At 40.6% G+C, this 21,780-nt stretch overlaps 1 protein-coding gene across 6 annotated transcripts in view; it reads right to left on the bottom strand.

Moving 5' to 3' along the window:
• The window catches only part of LOC105466322 (tyrosylprotein sulfotransferase 1), a 148,323-nt gene that overhangs the window by 112,236 nt on the left and 14,307 nt on the right, over window positions 1–21,780 (bottom strand). For 5 of the 6 annotated variants that reach the window (XR_978124.3, XM_071095301.1, XM_011715310.3 and 2 more), the window contains exon 2: window positions 3,124–4,069. Coding sequence is in view for 5 of the 6 variants with exons in the window: in XM_071095301.1 (XP_070951402.1) it covers window positions 3,124–3,968 (845 nt within the window). In the remaining variant the exon portion in view is untranslated. Of the gene's footprint in view, window positions 1–3,123; window positions 4,070–12,546; window positions 12,708–21,780 lie in introns of those variants that run through there. The other variant, XM_011715306.3, reaches the window with a different exon arrangement.

The raw sequence follows: 21,780 nt of genomic DNA, 5'->3' as shown, positions 1-21,780 counted from the left end.
CATCACTGTTACATTAATCTGCTTTTCTGGTTTTGCTCTTTTGACCTAGCAAACTTGATTTTTATTTGTTCCAGGTAATTTCATGGTATCATAATGAGTTTAATAACAGAAGTAACTGTACACTTTTATAACTTCCCAAAACTTCCCTGATGGAGACAACTAAAATTCCACAAAAAATTCCACAAACCATGAGAAAAGGGCAACGTAAATAGCCTCAAACTTTACTTCTACTTTCTTTTCAAGATATTTGAGCAGGAGCCTCTGACTTTTCTGTAACTGGAACTGCCCAGAGAAGCAAGAGATGCCACCCCGACAGTAAATAATTGGAAATTTCTAAGCAAAGTAAAGGTTAACTTTCATAGTTAACAACACAAGAGATAGAACTGTGAAAGCCTGCTGATATCTCTATTTTCGACAACTTCTATAAGTGTCCCTAGGCCATCTGGTGACATCTTCAAACCTTGAAGGCTACCTAAATATTTAAGTATTGTAATACTACGTAATACTAAGTATTAAAATATTTATTTTAAACAATTTTCCCAGAATAAAAATGTTTAAATAAAAAGAAAAGCACACAGGATGACTGACTCTGGGTGATAAATTCTTCATTATATTGAACATGGGATATTTACAACTTGGTACTATGTAATAATTTTGTATGTTTCTGCCTTATTCCCCAATAAGCAGTTTTTGAAAGTAGGGATTCAATCTTAAAAAAAGAAGTATGGCTGGTTAGGTATAGTGGCTCACGCCTGTAACCCCAGTACTCTGGGAGGCTGAGGTACATGGATTGCCTGAACTCAGGGGTTTGAGACCAGTGTGGGCTCTACCAAAACTACCAAAAAAAAAAAAAAAAAAAGCTGGGCACAGTGGTGCGCACCTGTAATCCCAGTTACTCGGGAGGCTGAGATGGAAGGATCACTTGAACCTGGGAGATGGAGGTTGCAGTGAGCAGAGATCGTGCCACTGCACTCCAGCCTGGATGACACAGCGAAACTCCGTCTCAGAAAAAAAAAAAAAGGAAATATGGTCTAGTTTAGACTCACCTTAACCAAAGCAGTTCTTGTTTTATATTGGAATTCTGGGTAAGATTTTCTTTCAAAAACGGGTTCAAATATTATTTTGCCTTTAAGTTTTAAAAAACAATTGTAGCCTACCAGAAAATACTAAAATACCAAGTGTTGGTAAAGATGTGAGGCAACTAGAACATGTTCATCTACAGTACAGCCATACATGAATGATAGAGACACTTTGGAAAACTCTTAGTATCAAACACACACACATACACAAACACACACACACACACACACACACACACACACATACCCCTTGTCATCCAGCAATTCTATTCATTGGTATATACCTAAAAGAAATGAATGCTATATCCACCAAAAGTAATGTACAAGAATGTTCTCAGCAACTTTTATCTGTAATAGCCCCAAACTAGAAAGACCCCAAATGCAAAAATCTTGGAATAAGCATTAGTAGCTTCTACTCATGATTGTGACACGTTAATTTTTGACAAAACATAGAGCCTTCGAGGGCCTCCATTCCACATACTGAAATGCTAAGTAAGGTCTCTTTGCTTTCTAAAATTCATTAATTCATAATATAATTTCTATGAATTTTCTTGGCCTTTATGCTTACCTTAAATATAGCAAGTATATACACAAGATGTTCTCTACCTGATTGGCATCAAAATTTAACCTAAGCATATCTCTTTAATCCCTACTAAAGAGGCTGGTGGTCTAACAGCTCCTTTTATATTAGTAAATGTAGGTGGCATCCGTGCCGGGCCAACATACAAGCACAAAGACTGAAATACCTAATGCAGGTGATTAAAAATCAATTATAGTCTATTATCTGGAAATAATAATAAACTGCAATCAGAGTAGCCAGAGCTGAAATTTTCTTTGAATCAATAAAAACAACCTAGAGCCACTACAGTGATGGTATGTCATAACTTATAATCAATAATTGAAAGCTCGGTATAGGCAGGCAGCTGTTCCTTTGAGAGTATCTACATAAGAAATCTATTTACTATACAAGTTCTATACAGCAAAAAAAAAAAAAAAAAAAATTAAGGAGATATTCCTTGGTGAAAGTAAGAAGGGCACACAAGGAAAGTATACTGTTTTTTCTTTTTTACAGGGGTTATATATTACTTTGATAAATGAAAAAAAACAAAAATATAGTTATAGCCAACTTTTCTTCATGAAGAGATGCCACCTGAATTTAATAGTAGTTTCCATTTTTATATCCTCATTCCAGGTATATAAGTCATCAAGACAGGTGGGAGGGTATACCAGTTGTCACTTCATAAGAAAGCAGCAAAATGCTAAAAATCATCATTTGAGAAGTTTTGAATCCAAGGAACTTCTTGTATGGATTAGGCTTCCAAATTTTGGAGATCCTCTAGCCTTTTGTAAAAAATAAGAGAGGTTATATCCTTCAGTTGACAAAGGAAGCACGACACGTAGTAAAATGCCATGGAGAAAAGCACGACCTCATGGAGACCAGGGCACACATATTCGAATTCTGGTCTTGTCATCTAAATCTGAACAAATTGTTTTAATCTTACTGTGACTCAGTCTACTTGTCCATAAAATGAAGAGATTAGATTAGATGATGCTTTTATTTTTCTCTACCACTAAAAATTTCAAAATGCTTATAATTCACTATGTGCTCATTAACATGATATACGCACTTCCTGATTTTAACCTTTATCCACAAAAAAGCCGACTATCCTCATTAACAACAATATCTAGAAATTAGAAATCAGAAGGCACTAAAACTGAATGATGAACATTAAGGTCTGAGGCCTTGAAGAAGGCTTTTCACCGCCTGTAAGTTGGGTTTGTATCCATCAAACAAATAAGAGGGCCACAATATATAAATGAAAAAATGAAGTATAAATAAGTGAAAATCCATAATAAACTAGTAGAGAATTAACAAAAAAAGAAACCTCATCAGTGAATCTGTATCTGTTCCAGAAAAGGTCTTCAGTTTCTATATATATACACACAGGTACATACACACATATATACATAAAACACATACATACATACATATAGATTATTAGCTAAATATAGAGTCAAAATAAAAAACGTGTCTTCTACTCACTTTGACAGAGACACTCCCCCAGCTTTCCCAATCATCTCTTCATGGTGCAATACCGAATGGTTCCATGGAATCTGAAGGAACTTTAAGAGTGTTCTCATCCATCGTTCAGGATGTAAGACAAGTTGTTCATAGTGAACCAACATGCACTTTTTATAACCAACCTCCATACACTGGTTATACATGGTCTCTATAGCACGATTCCACTTGGTCAAACAGTCCCTATAGCTGTTCAGGTCAAATCCAGCTATAGTAACTTTTCGAGAAATCATCGAATGTACTGATGCCCGGCCATCTCGGACCATCAGGAGAAATTTGGCATTGGGGAATAACCTAGCAAGGTAAGTTAAAGATTTCAGGGCAAAAGGATCTTTATTACATAAATAAGGGGCTGGCTCCCCATGCTTAACAATGATTTCTAGTAAGAAGGCTTGCATGGCAGAATCCAGCACTTCATCAGTAACACCAGCCTCATCCAGGCGGATCTTCTCTTTACTTGACCGTGACCACATCTGCTTCAGGGCCAGGATTCGGGGAATGACCCTGGTTTCCTCTCCACAGCGAATGTCAGGATGTGCATCCAGCATGGCCCTCATGAGTGTGGTTCCACTCCGAGGCACACCTCCAATAAATATTAAAGGCATATCTTTGTGATAGGCAAAGGTTTTGTTGGCTTTGAGGTCCAGGCCAGTTCTCACAGTGGTCCTTGTGCTCTCCAATTTGACTGGCTGGCTACGTTCCTCTATCCGGTGATGGCATTCCATGGCATGCTGGCCCAAGTAAAACACAGTCACAGAACTAATCACCAGACATGCCAATAGTAAGTTCTGCTTCAGCTTTCCAACCATCTTGATGTGGTTATCTTGTTATTAAACAGATATTTTGCTCAAAATGATTTTCGGAAAATGTTCAGGCCATGGAGAGTCTACTTCAGAAAGATAACCAACGTCTAGTGGAGAAAGGAAAACGTTATTTTATCATTACATTGAGATTGCTTACAAATCAGTCACCAGTTATCACCACTGCATTTTAGGTAGAAAAAAGCTGAAACAGTCTTGGATTCTCTGATATTCTTTTTTTTTTTTTTGAGACGGAGTCTCGCTCAGTCGCCCAGGCTGGAGTGCAGTGGCGCGGTCTTGGCTCACTGCAAGCTCCACCTCCCGGGTTCACGCCATTCTCCTGCCTCAGCCTCCCGAGTAGCTGGGACTACAGGCACCCGCTACCATGCCCGGCTAATTTTTTGTATTTTTAGTAGAGACGGGGTTTCACTGTGTTAGCCAGGATGGTCTCGATCTCCTGACCTCATGATCCACCCACCTTGGCCTCCCAAAGGATCCTCTGATATTCTTAAAACAAATTTGAGCAAAATTTGTTTTACTCAGTATATACAGTATAGACAAATTTGAGTAAAAATAAATCAATGTCTATAATCGGAAACAGCTTTTGTTAATGCAGTAATTCTGAAGCTATGTACCTGGTAAAGAATGGAAAATAAATAAAACTATTTCTATCAGTGAGTCAACCAAATATTTAATAAGCCCAAGAATGTCTGGAGTCCAACTCAAGGCTGATCTCTGCTATTCAGACTTGCCTCATCTCCAAGCAGTTATTAGCTCCACATTCTAACAATGAGAAATTATAGAAGAAACATGAAACAACTTCCAAATCTTCAACAGAGATTCAGTTTATTATCCCACAATTTATTTAGGTACTACAGACCAGATACTCAGGCTCGACTGAGGACCAACTTTGAAAAGGAAAACAGTAGAGTAACCTCTGCTCTTGGAAAACAAAGTCTTTTGACAGATATGTAAACAATAACAATAAAATGTGATGAGTGCCTCAGTGGAACTATGCAAAGGGACAATGGGAGCATAATGAAAAGGAGCATGTAATTGACCTGAGGAAGCTGTAAAAGTTTTACAGAAAGTAGGATCAGGTAAAGGACCAGGTGCAGGTAAAGGACCAGGTGCAGCAGCTTACACCTGTAATCACAGCTCTTTGGGAGACCGAGATGGGAGGATCGTCTGAGCTCAAGAGTTCGAGACCAGCCCAGGCAACATACTGAGACCCCGCCTCTTTAAAAAAGAAAAGAAAAGAGAAGGGAGGGATATTCTAAACCAAAGGAACTTGTGTGCAAAAGCACAATGGCAAGACAGAACATAGCATAATTAGGTGACAGGAAGAAGTTTAGGAGAGCTGTTGTATAGGCTGCAAAAAAAAAATTGTATGTATAAATATCTGTGATCTAATCCTCAGAAGGACAGGTAAGATCTGGACACAGGAAGCGCTCTAAGCTGCAGGTACACTACCACTAAAGGCATGGATGTGCAAAAGCAGAAGCATGTATATGAAACAGCTGGAGCTGCTAGTTTAGCTAGAACAAGGGTACACCGTGGGAAACAGACAGCAACCAGACTACATCTATACCAAAATAATTTACGCTGAATCCTCAGAAGGCAAGTGTGGCAGTTAATTTTATGTGTCAACTTGGCTAGGCTTTGGTGCCCAGTTGTTTGGTCAAACACCAGTCTAGATATGGCTGTGAAGGTATATTTTAGATGTGATTAACACTTAAATCAACAGATTTCTAGTAAAGTGGATTACCCTCCGTAACACAGGAAGGCCTCGTCTAACAGGTAAAGGTTTTAAGAGCAAAGACTGAGGTTTCCTGGAAAAGAACTACATCATGGAAACCCTGCCTGTGTGTCCAGCCTGCTACCCAGCAGAATCTGGAGTCAAGCCTGTGGCAGGCCAGGTCACTAACGCAGGCCTCCATAACAACTGTTTCAGTACTGACTGAGTGGTTCAGTTCAATATTAAAAGCTAAAAAAGAAAAAAAAAAGCCAGTGCTGTTATACAATGGCTGGAACGTAACAAAAGCCCACCAAGAGTTTTGCCTAGGCCTTTCCTGGGCCTTAAAGCATGACAAAATAACGAAAGAATTCTTAACAGGACCCATTTAGGATTAAACAAGTTTTATTGGGGGTCTGAAGAAACTCCCCAGGCCTCCACAAACAAGTTTATTGGAGGTCTGAAGGAACACCCCAAATCTCCGTGATTTAGCAGGAGACAAGATAAGGGTAATCACCCCAGCACCTAGACCCATTTAGATTAAGTAAACTTACTGAGGCTCCAGAAAATGCGCTTCAGGACTCAGACTTTAGTTACAGATTAAAATAAGTTAATCACTTACATCTTTAGATGAATGCACACTTACATGCAGACATATAGGTTAGAAGGTACATAAGCTCAGAAAAACTTTGTAATTTTAAGTTGGTCTGGTGATAATTTCCAGGCCTCCCTGTAACCGGTTACAGAAATAAAAACTCTCTTTCTCCCCAGTTCATCTGCATCTCGTTATCGGGCCACAAGAAATAGCAGCCTGACCCTCAATTTGCTCTGGGAACAAGACTGCAACATCAACTCATCTCTGCCCAACTGCCCTATGAATTTCAGATTTCAAAGCCCCACAATCACATAAATGAATCCCTTAAAAATCAGTCTCTTTCTCTCTCTACCCCCGACCCCTCCCCATATACACAGTAGGCATGAGTGTTATCTACCACTCTAAATTCAGTGAGATCCCTTCCAGCCCACTAGCAAAGCAGCCAGTGCTAATAGTTTGCCTTGCCCTGACTACTGGTTGTTTTTCTATAAAACCCTAACACAGGGGTTTGGTTTGTTTTTCTGGAGAACCCTAAATATACCTGGGGAAATGACTAACTACACTAAAAAATACATTCTGAGAGGGAAGACTTCCAGGTACAGCCTAGTGAGAAGGTAGTTAATTCCTCTCCCCAAAAACCAATGATAAAGCTGGGTGAAATGGGCAAAACAACCCTTTCAGTGCTCTGGAAATCCACCAGAAGAATACAACAACCTGGCCGGGCGCGGTGGCTCAAGCCTGTAATCCCAGCACTTTGGGAGGCCGAGGCGGGTGGATCACGAGGTCAGGAGATCGAGACTATCCTGGCTAACATGGTGAAACCCCGTCTCTACTAAAAATACAAAAAACTAGCCGGGTGTGGTGGCGGGCGCCTGTAGTCTCAGCTACTTGGGAGGCTGAGGCGGGAGAATGGCGTGAACCCGGGAGGCGGAGCTTGCAGTGAGCCGAGATCACGCCACTGCACTCCAGCCTGGGAGACACAGCGAGACTCCGTCTCAAAAAAAAAAAAAAAAAAAAAAAGAATACAACAACCTGAGAAGCATTTATGCTTGAAAAACTGCTAAAAGGTAGGTAAGAACAATGAGAGTCTGTGTAAGGTTACTCCCACCTCATCTACCCATTCAGTAGGTACAGAGGTTCTGCAAGGCAGAGCAGGGCAAGGCAAAACATTAGGACTGACAGTTTTGCTGCTGGGGTGGAAGGGAGTTTGCTCGGTTTGGAGTGGGTAAGAATACACATGCCCACCTGCATTGTGAGTAAGAGATGGAGCAGGTGGGAGGTGAGTGAGAGGGTGACTAGCTCTAGAAGGCGAAGGTTGCAGTCCAGGTGGGGCACATTTGTTGGCCAACCCTGAAGTGGCATGCAGGCACAGAGGAGACATGAAAGGACTGGGTGGAAAGTAAAAGACAGGGCAGATCCGAAAACAGCCTAAACTTTGTATGTGCTCCCTACCCACAGAGGTCTACTGGCAGAGGACGAACACCTTACTGGCTCAAGATGTCTGAGGCAACCACTATCCAAGCACTGGGTGACCACTGATCACTAAGCTATGCAGACAGGAAGGCAACTCCTAGAAAGCCATGCTTAAAAATGAAAACAATTATAAAGTGTGTGCATACTTTAAGTATATATACTTAAATAAAGTACATATACTTCATACTATATATACTTTAGATAGACATAAACAATCCTAAAAGTGTGTGTATATACATATACACATATATATGAGAGCAACATCAGCATACATTTAAATGACGAGGCAAATTTATAGAGACAGCAGAGTGAAAAAGCAGGGATTTAAGTGCAAGCTTACATGAAGGAACTTTTTGCAGTGACTGAACTGTTCTAAAACTGAACTGCTGTCATAGTTGTACAACCCTATAAAATCTACTAAAAAATTATTGAATTACACCTTCATACTTGTGAAAGGAAAATAAATATTGGGGCCCCCAAATCACTAAGCTAAAGGGAAAAGTCAAGCTGGGGACTGCTTATGGCAAACCTGCCTCTCATTCTATTCAAAGTCATCCCTCTGCTCACTGAGATAGATGCATATCTGATTGCCTCCTTTGGAAAGGCTAATCAGAAACTTAAAAACATGCAACTGTGCGTCTCTCACCTATCAGTGACCTGGAAGCCCCTTCCCCACTTCAAGTCTTCCTGCCTTTGCTTCCAGCTGTCCCACCTTTCCAAACGGAACCAATGTACTTCTTACATATACTGATTGATGTCTCATGTCTCCTTAAAATGTATAAAACCAAGCTGCATCTCAACCACCTTGGGCACATGTCGTCAGGACTTCCTGAGGCTGTGTCACAGGCGTGTTCCCCAACCTTGGCAAAATAAACTTTCTAAATTAACTGATACCTGTCTCAGATTTTGGAGGTTCACATACTATATATATAAATTACACTTCAATACAGCTTTTTTTTAAAAAAGGAATTCATTACTAGAGAAACACTTCCACAGTCTCAGTAGAATACAACAACTAAGAACTGGTTCTTGTTTATTCATGTGTATGATTTAATCATTCATTCAATATATGTTTGAGCACATAGTTTTGCGCCAGGCACTATATAAAGCTTCAACAAAGAATCACAAAGACTAGGTTGAGATTAAAATATCAGCTTAAAAAACTGCAAAGAAAAAAGTATTAAGACAATTGGTGGCAATATAGCATTAAAATGTCTATGCACAACATTGTATCCATTATAATAGAAGACACACTTAAGATGTTATCCTAATATTCAATTTAAAAGGAGCCAAGTAGAAAGAAAAGGAAACAACAGCAAAAGAGAATAATGTAGAAAACAGAGAAGAGTCATCCTATTATACAACAACATTTTGGTTAAAGAAAGTAAAACCAGGCCGGGCGCGGTGGCTCAAGCCTGTAATCCCAGCACTTTGGGAGGCCGAGACGGGCGGATCACAAGGTCAGGAGATCAAGACCATCCTGGCTAACACGGTGAAACCCCATCTCTACTAAAAAATACAAAAAAACTAGCCGGGCGAGGTGGCGGGCACCTGTGGTCCCAGCTACTCAGGAGGCTGAGGCAGGAGAATGGCATAAACCCAGGAGGCGGAGCTTGCAGTGAGCCGAGATCCGACCACTGCACTCCAGCCTGGGTGACAGAGCGAGACTCCATCTTAAAAAAAAAAAAAAAAAAAAGAAAGAAAGTAAAACCATATTGCAGATTCAAAAAAAGAAAACTTTCAGTTGGGCGTGGAGGCTCACACCTGTCCCAGCACTTTGGGAGGCTGAGGCGGGCAAATCATGAGGTCAGGAGGAGATCGAGACTATCCTGGCTACAGTGAAACTCCGTCTCTACTAAAAATACAAAAAATTAGCCGGGCGTGGTGGCGGGCGCTTGTAGTCCCAGCTACTCGGGAGGCTGAGGCAGGAGAATGGCGTGAACCCAGGAGGCGGAACTTGCAGTGAGCTGAGATCCTGCTACTGCACTCCAGCCTGGGCGACAGAGCGAGACTCCGTATCAGAAAAAAAAAAAAAGAAAGAAACTTCCACGAATGTAAACAGACACTATAGATGTAAGGCTCTATACGTCTATTGAGCAAAACAAATGATAACAGACCCAATCTGGACACAACTTGGCAATTCTAAGCATGAAAAACGCTGCAGGCTTCCAAACAGAAAAAACGAAAAACGCAAAGGACCAATAACAAACTGACATCTGATGGCACTACAACATTTAATGCTTGTCCTATGGTTTCCGTGTGTGTGTGTGTGTGTGTGTGTGTGTGTGTGTGTAGCCATGCTTTTCTTTAGTTTTCAAACTTGCTCTAAAGGACTTCTATATTGCTCTTCTAACTGGGAAAAGATAAAGCAATATTTTAAAAATAAAAAGAGGCCAGGCGCGGTGGCTCAAGCCTGTAATCTCAGCACTTTGGGAGGCCGAGACAGGTGGATCACGAGGTCGGGAGATCAAGACCATCCTGGCTAACATGGTGAAACCCCATCTCTACTAAAAAATACAAAAAACTAGCCGGGCGAGATGGCGGGCGCCTATAGTCCCAGCTACAGGGGAGGCCGAGGCAGGAGAATGGCGTAAACCCGGGAGGCGGAGCTTGCAGTGAGCTGAGATCCGGCCACTGCACTCCAGCCTGGGTGACAGAGCGAGACTCTGTCTCAAAAAATAAATAAATAAATAAATACATAAATAAATAAATATAAAAAGAACAGTCTTTCTTTTAAAATGGCATTTAGGCTAAGACCTGAACAATGAGTAGGAATTAGTGAAGAGAAGAGCATTCCAAGAAAAAGTACGTGGATATGCAAAAGCCATGTAATGGGAAGGCATTTTAACACATTCAAGAAGCAGGAAGTAGGCCAGGCACGGTGCCCACGCTTGTAATCCCAGCACTTTGAGAGGCCAAAACGGGTGGATCACCTGAGGTCAAGAGTTTGAGACCAACCTGGACGACACGGTGAAACTCTGTCTCTACTAAAAATACAAAAATTAGCCAGCCGTGGTGGTGCATGCCTGTAATCCCAGCTACTCAGGAGGCTGAGGCAGGAGAATTGTTTGAATCCGGGAGACGGAGGTTGCAGTGAGCCAAGATCACCCCACTGTACTCCTTCCTGGGTGAGAGAGAGACACTCTTGTCTCAGAAAAAAAAAGCAGCAGCAGGAAGTAGGCCAATGAAGCTGCAAGGCAGTGACCAATAGGAAAAGTGGGTGAAAGGTCAAACTGGACAGAGGTCAGATCATAAATCTTGTGGGTCAAGTTAGAGATATAAATTTTATGGTAGATGTAATCAGGTATCACTGATTTGACTACTTCAAGCACGGAGTTACTTTCTCCAATTTATGTTTATAAAATCTCATTCTAGCTAAAACAATCTTAAAAAAGAACAAAGTTGGAGGACCCTCATTTCCCAATTTCAAAACCAAATGCTATAATCATAAGACAATGTAGTACTGGCATAAAAATGGACACACAGATGAATAGAACAGAATTATCCAGAAATACAATGTTTATGAGAAATTGATTTTTGACAAGGGTACCAAGACAATTCAGTGAGGAAATAAGAGTCTTCTCAGCAAATGGTGCTCAGGCAACTGGATATCCACATGCAAAAGAATGAAGCTGGATACTTCATTCTTTATACTGTTCTTAAAAATCAATTCAAAATGAATCAGACCTAAATATATGAGCTAAAACTATAAAACTCTTAGAACAAAACAAAGGTGTAAATCTTCATGGCCTTGGGTTAAGTAGTGGTTTCCTAGACACAACACCAAAAGTACAACCACCACCACCAAAAATGGACAAACTGGACTCCATCAAAATTTAAAAATTTTGTGCTTCAAAGGACACCACCAAGAAAGTCAAAGACAAACCAAAAAATGGGAGAAAATATCTGCCAATTATATGCCTGATAAGGGATTTGTGTCCAGAACACATAAAGAACTATTACAATTCAACAATAAAAAGATAACAATTTAAAAATGGGCAAAGAATCAGAATACGTATTTCCCCAAAGAATATATGCAAATGGTCAATAAGCACAGGAAAAGATGCTCCACATCATCAGTCTAGGAAAATACAAATCAAAATCACAATGAGATACCACATGAAACCCACTAGATGACAACGTGGGCAGTAACAAATGTTGATAAAATGTGGTTAAATTAGAACCCTCATACACTGCTGAAGGGATTATAAAATGGTGCAACCACTTTAGAAAACACACTGACAGTTTTCCTCAAAAGGCTAAACACAGAGTTACTGCTGAGGTGGGAGAATCACTTGAGCCCAGGAGTGTGAGACAAGCATGGGCAACACAGTATGAGACCTCATCTCTACAAAAAATAACTTAAAAATTAACCAGGCATGGTGGTGCGTGCCTGTGGTCCCAGCTACTCAGGAGGCTGAGGTGGGAGGATTACTTGAGCCCAGGAGGTGCAGGCTACAGTGAGCCATAATCACACCAGATCTCCAGCCTGGGGAACAGAGTGAGTCCCTGTCTCAAAAAAAAAAAAAAAAATTTAATAAGAAACAAAATAAATAAAAAAAATAGTTACCATGTGATCAAGAAATTCTACCCAAGAGTACTGAAACACATCTCCACATAAGAATTTGTACACCTATGTTTACAGCATAAGTCATAGCCAAAAAGTAGAAACAACCAAAATGTCCATGAACTGATAAATGGATAAACAAAATGTGTTATATCCACAAAATACAGTATTATTCAGCCACAAAAACGAACAAATACACGCTACAACATGGATAAACCTTGCATCCACTTCTATCACTTAAAGCTGTTAAGTGAGGGCCAGGTGCAGTGGCTCACGCCTGTAATTCCAGCACTTTGGGAGGCTGAGATAGGCAGATCACGAGGTCAGAAGATCGAGACCATCTGGGCTAACACAGTGAAATCCCGTCTCTACTAAAAATACAAAAAAAAAAAAAAAATTAGATGGGCGAGGTGGCCAGCTAATGATAGCAGTCACTCATGAAAGACTACTTACTATATGATCCCATTTACATGAAATGTCCAGAATAGGCAAATCTGTAGACAGTAAAATTAATAGTTGCCTGGAGCTGGAGGGTGGGGGAAGATGAGGAGTGACTAGGTTTTTTGTTTGTTTGAGACAGAGTGTCGCACTGTCACCCAGGCTGGAGTGCAGTGGCGCAATCTCGGCTCACTGCAACTTCCGCCTCCCAGATTCAAGCAATTGTCCTGCTTCAGCCTCCCGAGCAGCTGGGACTACAGATGTGTGCCACCATGCCCAGCTAATTTTTGTATTTTTTAGTAGAGATGGTGTTTCACAATGTTGGCCAGGATGGTCTCGATCTCTTGACCTCGTGATCCGCCCACCTTGGCCTCCCAAGGAGTGACTAGTAATGAGCATGGGTATTCTTTTTGAAGTGATAAAATATTCTAAACCTGGACAGTACGGAATTTTATGGTATGTGGATTTTATCTCAATAATACTGTTTTAAAAAACCACTAAACACTTACTAGAATGGCTAAAATATACTGACCCATGCTGATGAGGATAAAAAGCAACTGGAACTGCCACATTTTGCTACTGGGAATGCCCAATGATAGATATATCTAATGTGAAAAAGAGTTTCGCAGACTCCAATAAATGTAAATATATACTTACCATACAACAATGGCATTCCTGAGTATTTATCCTAGTAAATGAAATCCTATTCACCCAAAACCTGTACATAAATGTTTATAGCAGCTCTAGTCATAATCACCAAAATCTAGAAATTATCCCATGAGTTAATTTGGACAAAGTGTGACATTTTCACTGCTGGAATAGTATTCAGCAATAAAAAGGAACAAACTCTTGATATGTGCAACAACTTGGATGAATCTCAAAGGCATTATGCTGTGTGAAAGAAGCCAGTCTCAGCCAGGCGCGGTGGCTCACGCCTGTAATCCCAGCACTTTGGGAGGCCGAGGCAGGCAGATCACGAGGTCAGGAGATCAAGACCATCCTGGCTAACACGGTGAAACCCCATCTCTACTAAAAATACAAAAAAATTAGCCAGGCATGGTGGTGGGCGCCTGCAGTCCCAGCTACTTGGGAGGCTGATGCAGGAGAATGGCATGAACCCGGGAAGCAGAGCTTACAGTGAGCTGAGATTATGCCACTGCACTCCAGCCTGGGTGACAGAGCAAGACTCTGTCTCAAAAAAAAAAAAAAAAAAAAAAAGAAGCCAGTCTCAAAATTATTCCTTTCATAAAACATCCTCAAAAAGACAAAACTATAGATCAGTGGATGCCAGGGAACTGTGTGACTATAAAGGGATATAACTGAGATGATGGAACTATTCTGTATTGTGACTGCTACATGACTCAATATATGTATCAAAAGTCACAGAACTGTGCACAAAAAATTCTATTTTATTATGTAGTAATTTCAAAAATGTTTTTTTTTAATCAGAAGAGATTTGAATGGAAACATGGGGGAAGGAGGAAGACAGATGGCAGGAGAGGACCAAAAACAGGAGTTTGTGATCCTCATTCTTCCAATTAATGTTTCTGATTGAACAGATAATAGATTCAATGGTGACAGAAACATATGAAGCAAACAACTTACAGAGAAATGATCCTAGAAAAACAGTCTTGTATTTTCCATCTTATGAACACTTAAATAAAAATTCATTTAAAATCTGAACAAAGCAAACCAAACTCATTCAGTGAATGAAAGAGAAGTGTTCTTATGGATCCAATAAGCTTATGAATTCAATATGGTTGATTTCATTTCAACCATTTATACCGACAGTTATACAGGAATGATTCTTCTAGTATACTCCATTTATTTAGGGGGTTACATATATGATACATGAGGAAAAATAAATATTTTGTACTATTTTAAATTACACTTAACTTGCCAATTTCTGATACATGTCAGAATGCAACAGGTAATAAATGATTCAACTTCTTTCAAATATTGCCTTAGTTGATTCCCTGAAAGAGCACAAGAAAATAAAATTTCCTTAGCAACAATTCAACTGTAGGAAAACAAGATAACTACTTTTAAAAGTAGAGATACAAAATATTCACCAATCAAAAGTTAACATGAAAGGCTTCTACATTACTAAAGCAGCAATCAATAGTTTCTGATACGCTCTAACGACTTCCCATTAAAACACCCCCAGTATTGAAAACTAATTTTGAAAAACAAAAGAAGAAACCTGAAATTCCCAGCAAAATACATACAAAAACTAAACCTGGAAATATACTCGTAATGCATTTCCTTGTCCAAAAACATACTTATAGATCATTTTAATGACTGCATAATACTCTACTGAAAGGATTTACCTGCATTTATTTGGCTGATTCTCTATTATTATTTGCATGTTTTAAAATTTTCATTACTGTGATATATTACTATGATAACTATTCTTATATTTACAAACATCTTTACACACATGATTGTTTTCTTAAACTAAATTTTAGAGGAGGAATTGTTAGGTAAAGGAGGGTGAAGTGTGCTTGATTATAAAGGATTTAATAAACATTTGATTCATCTCTTTCTCATACCCAACATACAAATCTGACCAAAAAAAAAAAAAAAAAAAAAATTCTGTTGGCTCTACTTTCAAGAATCAGCTACTTCTCAACACATCCACTACCACTACTAGCATCTTGCGCCAAGATTACTGACAGGTATCCTTACTTCTACCGCTGCCCACTAGAGTCTATTCTCAACTCAGCAGCCAGAGGGGTTCTTTTTTTTTTAATAAAACAAAAGGACTTGCCGGGCGCGGTGGCTCACGCCTGTAATCCCAGCACTTTGGGAGGCCGAGGCGGGCGGATCACAAGGTCAGGAGATCGAGACCACGGTGAAACCCCGTCTCTACTAAAAATACAAAAAATTAGCCGGGCGCGGTGGCGGGCGCCTGTAGTCCCAGCTACTCAGGAGGCTGAGGCAGGAGAATGGCGTAAAACCAGGAGGCGGAGCTTGCAGTGAGCCGAGATCGCGCCACTGCACTCCAGCCTGGGCGACAGAGCGAGACTCCGTCTCAAAAAACAAAAACAAAAACAAAAAAACAAAAAACAAACAAACAAAAAAAAGTACTGGGGAAGCTGAGGTGGGAAGATTGCTGATATCCAGGAGGTTGACACCGCAGTGAGCCATGATTGCACCACTGCCCTCCAGTCTGAGCAACAGAGCCAAACCCCAGCTCTAAACACTAACTTAATTAATTAAAAAGATTGTTCCATTCCTCTGCTCAAAGCCTGATATTTGTTTTCCAAATGGTCACTTAAAGTCTTATTTTGGGCTGGGCGCAGTGGCTCACGCCTGTAATCCCAGCACTCTGGGAGGCTGAGGCGGGTGGATCACAAGGTCAGGAGTTCAAGACCAGCCCGGCCAAGATGGTGAAACCCCATCTCTACTAAAAATACAAAAATTAGCCAGGCATAGTGGTGGGTTCCTGTAATCCCAGCTACTCGGGAGGCTGAGGCAGATAACTGCTTGAACCCAGGAGGCAGAGGTTGCAGGAGCTGAGATTGCACCACTGCACTCCAGCCTGGGCGACAGAATGAGACTCCATCTAAAAAAAAAAAAAAAGGCTTATTTTAAGGCATTCAACAGCAAACTATGTTAAATTTCTCTGCCTCTTTTTCCACTGCTCCTGTCAGGAGATCCCTACAGGCATCCAAAAAGTAGCACTAATTGATGATAATAGCTTATCATCCCAAAACAGTAGTTTGTTGTTCAAAGTAAAGCAATTGAGAAGGCACCCCTCACCTTCAGAGGTTTCATAAGGACTCAAATGAAAGCAACTCCCTCTTTACTAAGGGATAATTTAGGGCAAAGAACACCTTGCCATATACTCAAGCATACTTGTTAGTTGTCAACTGACACAAATTTGAGTGATTTTCTTCAAGTTTTAATTTCTGCTGTATTTTAAACATTAAAAGGCATTAGCTAAACGTATGTTAATTAATAGTGGGAGGGTATGTTCCATAGTCCTTCAAGATATCTGAATACAAGTAAATGATCAAAGGCCTTGTGAGGGATACTAAAAAGGGAAAAGAAAGGGATTTTGGCTTCTCCAAAAACATTCTCATTATTTTTCACTAAGCTTGTGAAGCCTAATTTTCTCTTTCTGGAGGTTTCTTAACTTCCAGAATCAGTCCTAAGAGGGGTCTTTAGATCATCTACGTATATGCTCTCATTTTATAGATGTACAAACTGAGGCCCAAGTAGCACATTCTCCTCATGACTTCTCTAAATCTTACCTGTTCTTCAAAGGTCACTATTCATTGTGCCATATTTATTTTACTCCAAAAGATGTTGCATGCCTGAAGCCCAGAGACTTTGTCTATGTCCCGTCCTCTACCAGAGCATACTTAGCAGAGCACCAGCTCACAGTGTATACTGAGCCTACAAAAAAACAGGTACCTAACCTAACTGGGAAGTACCTTTTTCTAGATAAGAGACACTATAGTGTTTGAGGCTCCACTCACACCTTCATACTAATTCTTCTCAAATTCTAAAACAGGTAGTCCTTTGATTTAAGAAGTACAGTAAAAGCTAGCCTGACCATTATCCTTATATACTAAAACACTGTGTGCATGTGTGTTTACATGCATGTGTGCATGTGCATGCACACACACACACACACACAGCCTCGATACGTTACTTTTATTTCTATTTATTTATCTATTTATTGAGACTGAGTCTCTTTCTGTCACCCAGGCTGGAGTGCAATGGCACAATCTTGGCTCACTGCAAACTCCGCTTTCTGGGTTCAAGTGATTCTCCTGCCTCAGCCTCCCCAGTAGCTGGGATTACAGGCATGTGCCACTGCACCCAGTTGATTTTTGTATTTTTAGTAGAGATGAGGTTTCACCACGTTGCCCAGGCTTGCCTTGAACTCCTGATCTCAGGTGATCCACCCGCCTCAGCCTCCCAAAGCACTGGGATTACAGGCATGAGCCACTGTGCCCGGCCCTCTTTCCATTACTTTTAAACTCCACTTTGCTGTATTTTCAGACAAGCAGATCAACATTTTCTCAACTAGGACATTTACAGAGCTAAGGCTGATCTAAAAAGAATACCAGAATGGGCCAGGTGCGGTGGCTCACGCCTATAATCCCAGCACTTTGGGAGGCCGAGGCGGGGACGGATCACCTGAGGTCAGGAGTTCGAGATCAGCCTGGCCAACATGGCGAAACCTCGTCTCTACTAAAAATACAAAATTAGCCAGGCATGGGGGCACATGCTTGTAATCCCAGCTACTCAGGAAGCTGAGGCTTGAGAATTGCTTGAACCCAGGAAGTGGAGGTTGTGGTGAGCCAAGATCGCACCACTGCACCCCAGCCTGGGCAACAAGAGTGAAACTCCATCTCAAAAAAAAAAAAAAAAAAAAAAAGAATACCAGAATGTTCAGGCTTAGTTTTATCGCCAGGGGAAAGAAAAAGCACTGAAACACTGCTATATACATATCTGAGGAATCACTATTAATAGAACTGCTCTTTCCCAGCAGGCCAAATGAAATAGACTCCCAGAAATAATGCCTTAGAGAAGAGAGTGCTGACATTACATTTCTCTACTTACATATTTGCAAATTTTATAAAGTAAGATTGCTAACCAAAAACAGGATCAGTCAACAAAAGTAGAGATACAGAGGTCAGTAGCCAGCAAGGCCATGCCCAACACCCAGTGCACACACATAGGCCCAGGTACACACACTCGAGAGCACGTTCACCACTCCCTGCTGTTATAATCAGGAACATGGCCATATTCTAGGTCCAAAGAGATGCTGGGAACATATTCTAGCAAAAGATAAATTACAGGAATGTAACAACACCCCTAAAAACTGTCTTTCCTTTGTTAATCACTAGTTCCTTGCCTCTCATGCCCATTCATGATGCCAACCAACGTGGCAAACAGCAACAGCCAATACCACTGTGCCTGCTGACTAAAGTCCAGTCTGTATCTGGTTTCTCCATTTACTTCTAGCCTGTTAGCAAAAGGAAAAATAATTTTATCGCATGCTTGAACTTGCCAATGAATAAATGCACAGAGACAGATTTTGAATGACAGCTTTGCCATGCAGTAGAAACTTCAAATCTGACCTAAATGAAACCATTGTTGCAAGATCCATTCTTATGTCAGCTCATGGTCAGAGCACCAACATGGGAACATCTTTTCCTAGCTGCACGTTAGGGGCTGGCACTAGACCCACTAACGAGTAGCAAATGGCAAGAAGAATATGGTACACACAACTGACAATCTTTGAAAGTCAGCTGACACTCACTTCTTAAAGGAGCAGTAAACTTCAAAAAAACCATACCAAGAACTGGACCTAATGCCTAGAACACAAATGGAGATGGGAGCACAGGTTAAACTAAAGCATAACATCTGTGAAGGTTCAAGTTAAATGAAATGACGTCTCGGTTTTACTTCAGAAATATCTGAGACCAAACGTGTGGAGGGTATATATGAAATTAGACTGCTATGGGCTTATTGTTGAAGTTGGGTGATGGGTACTTGAGGGCTCATATAGCTGTCTCTATTTTGGATATGTTTGAAATTTTTCATAATAAAGAGTTAAAATGAAACAAAACAAAATAAAAAATTTAAGTTACCAAGTTCCAAACTTCTCAGACCTATAAATCAGAAAGTCATTGTTAGCTAAACTATTTCTCTTCTAGATTCATCAAGCTCATGTTTACAATCCGTTTAGAGCACCCACCATGAGGAACAAAGAAAGCAAATTTGTTCAAATTTTATACTCTTATTTGGTAACTCAAGTTTTTGCCATTTTTCTATCAACCTTGTAACTTTTTTTTTTTTTTTTTTTTTTTTTTTTTTGAGACAGGGTCTCACTCTGTCACCCAGGCTAGAGTGCAATGGCACATAGCTCACTGCAGCCTCCAACTCCTGGGCTCAAGTGATCCTCCCATCTCAGCCTCCTAAGTAGCTAGGACTACAGGGGCATGCAACCATGCCTGGCTAATTTTTTGTTTGTTTCTTTCTTTCTTTTTTGTAGAGACAGAGCCTCCTTACGATACCCAGGCTGGTCTCGAACCTCTGGCCTCAAGTGATCCTCCTACCTCAGCCTCTCAAAGTGCTGGAATTACAAACATGAACCACCACACCCAGCCCCTCATAACCTTTAGAATGAAAAGTAACTGAACAGAAAAAGTAGAAGAGAAGATGGCACTGAATTAATGTAAAAGAAGCCTGGTGTATTAGAGTCAGAAGACCTGGGCTCTAGTCTGGAATCAGTTTTTTTCTGAGTCACATGGCACTAGATAAATCACTGAGCATCAGTTCTCTCATCCATAAAATAGAGATAATGATAATCAAACCCTTCTTCACAAGTAATTAGAGTAGAAATTACGAAAGGAAGAAGACAGACTGGGGACAAAATGCAAAAGAAAAAGGGACACCTGCAAGTTCTCTCTCACAGCGCTGCTGGGGCAATCACGTGGAAACATGTGAAGGGGCTTTTAAAGAACAGGGGCCCAGGACACCCTTCCTTCACTGTCTCCTGCTCATCCTCCACCTTTGCCTTCACCTCCCAGCACTCCTCCCATGCAGCCTGACCCCCTGAGAACCATTCCCCATTGACATCAGGCCCCTCCACACCCGGCCTCTGCTCATGGTACCACCTCCAGGACCATGCCGCTTTCTCTCTTTTACACATATCTCCTCAGTCAACCTGTCCCTGACTGCCTTTTTCCATCTTTTCCGCACAAAAATCAATTGTTCCCTCTTCTGTAACCTCAAAGTGCTTGGTTAAAAACACATCAGTTTGCACACACACCACTGTATTGTGTGGTTAGTTTACCTCACCAGACTACTTAAGTTCCTTTAAAGCAAAAATTAAAACCCATTCATCATTTAATATGCAGCAGGTACATGAACAGATAAAATACAAAGCAAGGAATTTTTTTTTTTTTTTTTTTTTTTTTTTTTTGAGACTTGCTCTGTCACCTAGGCTGGAGTGCAGTGGCAGGATCTCGGCTCGCTGCAAGTTCCGTCTCCTGGTTTCACGCCATTCTCCTGCCTCAGCCTCCCAAGTAGCTGGGACTATAGGCGCCCACCACCACACCCGGTTAATTTTTTGTATTTTTAGTAGAGACAGGGTTTCACCGTGTTAGCCAGGATGATCTCGATCTCCTGACCTCGTGATTAGCCCACCTCAGCCTCCCAAAGTGCAGGATTTACAGGCATGAGCCACCACACCCGGCCTAAGCAAGGAATTTATAGACGAACAGGCAACTAGTGAAACCTTTCTTAAATCTCCTTAAAATACCTACAAAGTCATCTGAAATAAAGCAAACAGTCAACAAATAAACATCAAAAATGAAACAAGGAACTATGAATAAACAGAAAGAAAGTAATCTGGGAGCGAAGAAAAAAACTTTGCAATTTCAATCACTGCCTCAACAAGATATTCTGCAATCAACAAAATGATTACAAAATTCATAGCAGAGAGGAAAAACAGTTTTTCCAAGTCTTTGGAAAGAAAGAGTCCTACAGATATTAACTGTTAGAACACTAACAGTAATCAATGACACAAAATAGAAAAGCCCAGATTTTAAAAAGTCAACTCTGTATTCAAACTTATGTTTCAAAAGCAACATCACAAAGCGGTGACCAAAGATTAATTTACAGCACTGCATTCCCTCACTCACACTCCTACACTTACCCTGCTTCATCTGCAGTCAGCTCCCACTCACACTGTAATGACTCAAATCGATTTGCAACCAAGACTTCTATCCCTATCTCAGACTTGATCATTTAAAGGCTAAGGGACAACTCTATCTGGAGGTTCACCGGCATGTCACATTCAACAAACACTGAATGGAACCTACCACCTTCCCTAGTAAATCTCTTCTACTCTTCCCTTTCCTCCATTGGTCAATGAACCACTTTCTCTCTGATTCTCAAGCTCAAAACCAGGGAACTTTTATGTAGTTTCTCCCTTAACCTCTCCATCAGTAACTGGTAAAGTCCTGTCAATTCTTCCTCTTTC

This window comes from Macaca nemestrina, chromosome 4 (genome assembly GCF_043159975.1).
Source record: "Macaca nemestrina isolate mMacNem1 chromosome 4, mMacNem.hap1, whole genome shotgun sequence".
Classification (NCBI taxonomy): domain Eukaryota; kingdom Metazoa; phylum Chordata; class Mammalia; order Primates; family Cercopithecidae; genus Macaca; species Macaca nemestrina.
Note: the sequence above shows the minus strand (reverse complement) of the source record. Positions and strands in the feature narration are given on the sequence as shown.